We start from the raw sequence: 1,388 nt of genomic DNA, 5'->3' as shown, positions 1-1,388 counted from the left end.
GCAAACCATGAATAAAACACTAATTGCATAATTGTATTTATTTATTTATTTAATATGTGATTTTTAACACTTTTTTAAGAAAAACGTTGTGCAAAATCTTATCTCATAACTGATATTAAACAATGAAATTAAATCAAGTATTTTATTTCTTTTCAAACACTGCATTCAGCAATGAAAAGCAATTTCAGGCTGTCGGTGGATAGTTTTTCAGCAGTAATAATAATAATAATAATAAATTATAGAACAATAATTTAACTATGAGTGCAAGGTGATAGTTAGAATAACACAAATCAGTTGTGATATAAAAAGGAACGGTCTAAACTCTTCGAGAAGCAGAATTCGAACGAGATCGCGATCGCGAACGCGATCGATGACGTGAATTTGATTGTGAACGAGAACGTCGGCTTCTGCTCTTCCTTCCCTTCAATTTCATCCGCCTACTGGCATCCCGATGTGAGACCTTGACTTTCTTGCTTTTTGATTTTTTCCTTGAGCTAAAGTACATGCAAAATTAATTTTACATACACTATTTCTATTATATTTCTAATTTCATACCCATTGGCTGCTTCGGAATCTGATGATCGAACCGATGATTTATTCCATATTCGAAATTTTCCAAAATGCACCTCCTGCCTTAAATACATGTAAAATGAGGCACAGTGGGCATAATTCGTATGATTTGTAATGTCTTACCCAACGGCAGAGCTGCTCGACTTCTGTGTTGTACCTTTTTCATTACCTAATTTATGTTTAGCATCGTATTGAGCAATCACAGCTTTTCTCTTTCTACAATAAACGTAGAATAAAATTTATAAGCATTATTCCAATGATTTGTAAGTTTTTACTCTAGCCCTGTTCTAAGCACTCTTTCAAAAGAAGTTTCTTTGCGGATATGATGCCCACGAATAGCCTGCAATGCCAAATAATCACAAATAACGTTAAGTTTAAAGAAAATGTATAGTTTAAGATATATACAAAATTACTATAAATACGGGTTTACATTCATCTGCTTAATAAATTGAAAACTGTTTCAAGAAATTCGGAAAAATCATGTAAAAAGAAGGAAAGTTTATGAATTATTAACAGAATGAAACATTTCAAAACACCTTTTTCCATTTATAAATTTTCAGCTAAAACGGATATTAAAATGAAGTTGCTAAAATGCAGTCCGCTTTCACAAAAATCTAATAAATAGAACAGAAATATTACCCTACTTAATAAGAAGCAGCCAAACACAATTATTATCAGCACATGATAATTAGGGGCCAATTTGTAAAGCAAGGCCTATTTGTTAATTAGGCCGAATATTAATCTCCACCAGTAGACAATTCCTGGAAGTTTGAATAAATATTTGCAAAATTCCCCTTGGATTTTTGCATGAAATTAAA

The 1,388-nt window shown here is 31.7% G+C and overlaps 1 protein-coding gene across 1 annotated transcript; it reads right to left on the bottom strand.

Moving 5' to 3' along the window:
- Positions 1-316: 316 nt before the first annotated feature.
- Positions 317-910, bottom strand: Tsp_14250 (conserved hypothetical protein; the record flags this gene model as incomplete). Its single annotated transcript, XM_003366848.1, has 4 exons — positions 317-494; positions 556-633; positions 694-786; positions 846-910. Coding segments are annotated over 4 exons (414 nt in total), but the record flags the coding sequence as incomplete, so codon positions are not given.
- Between the last annotated feature and the right edge of the window lie 478 nt (positions 911-1,388).

Source organism: Trichinella spiralis, assembly GCF_000181795.1.
Source record: "Trichinella spiralis strain ISS 195 chromosome Unknown Scfld5285, whole genome shotgun sequence".
Classification (NCBI taxonomy): domain Eukaryota; kingdom Metazoa; phylum Nematoda; class Enoplea; order Trichinellida; family Trichinellidae; genus Trichinella; species Trichinella spiralis.
This window is presented reverse-complemented; position numbering and strand designations above follow the sequence as displayed.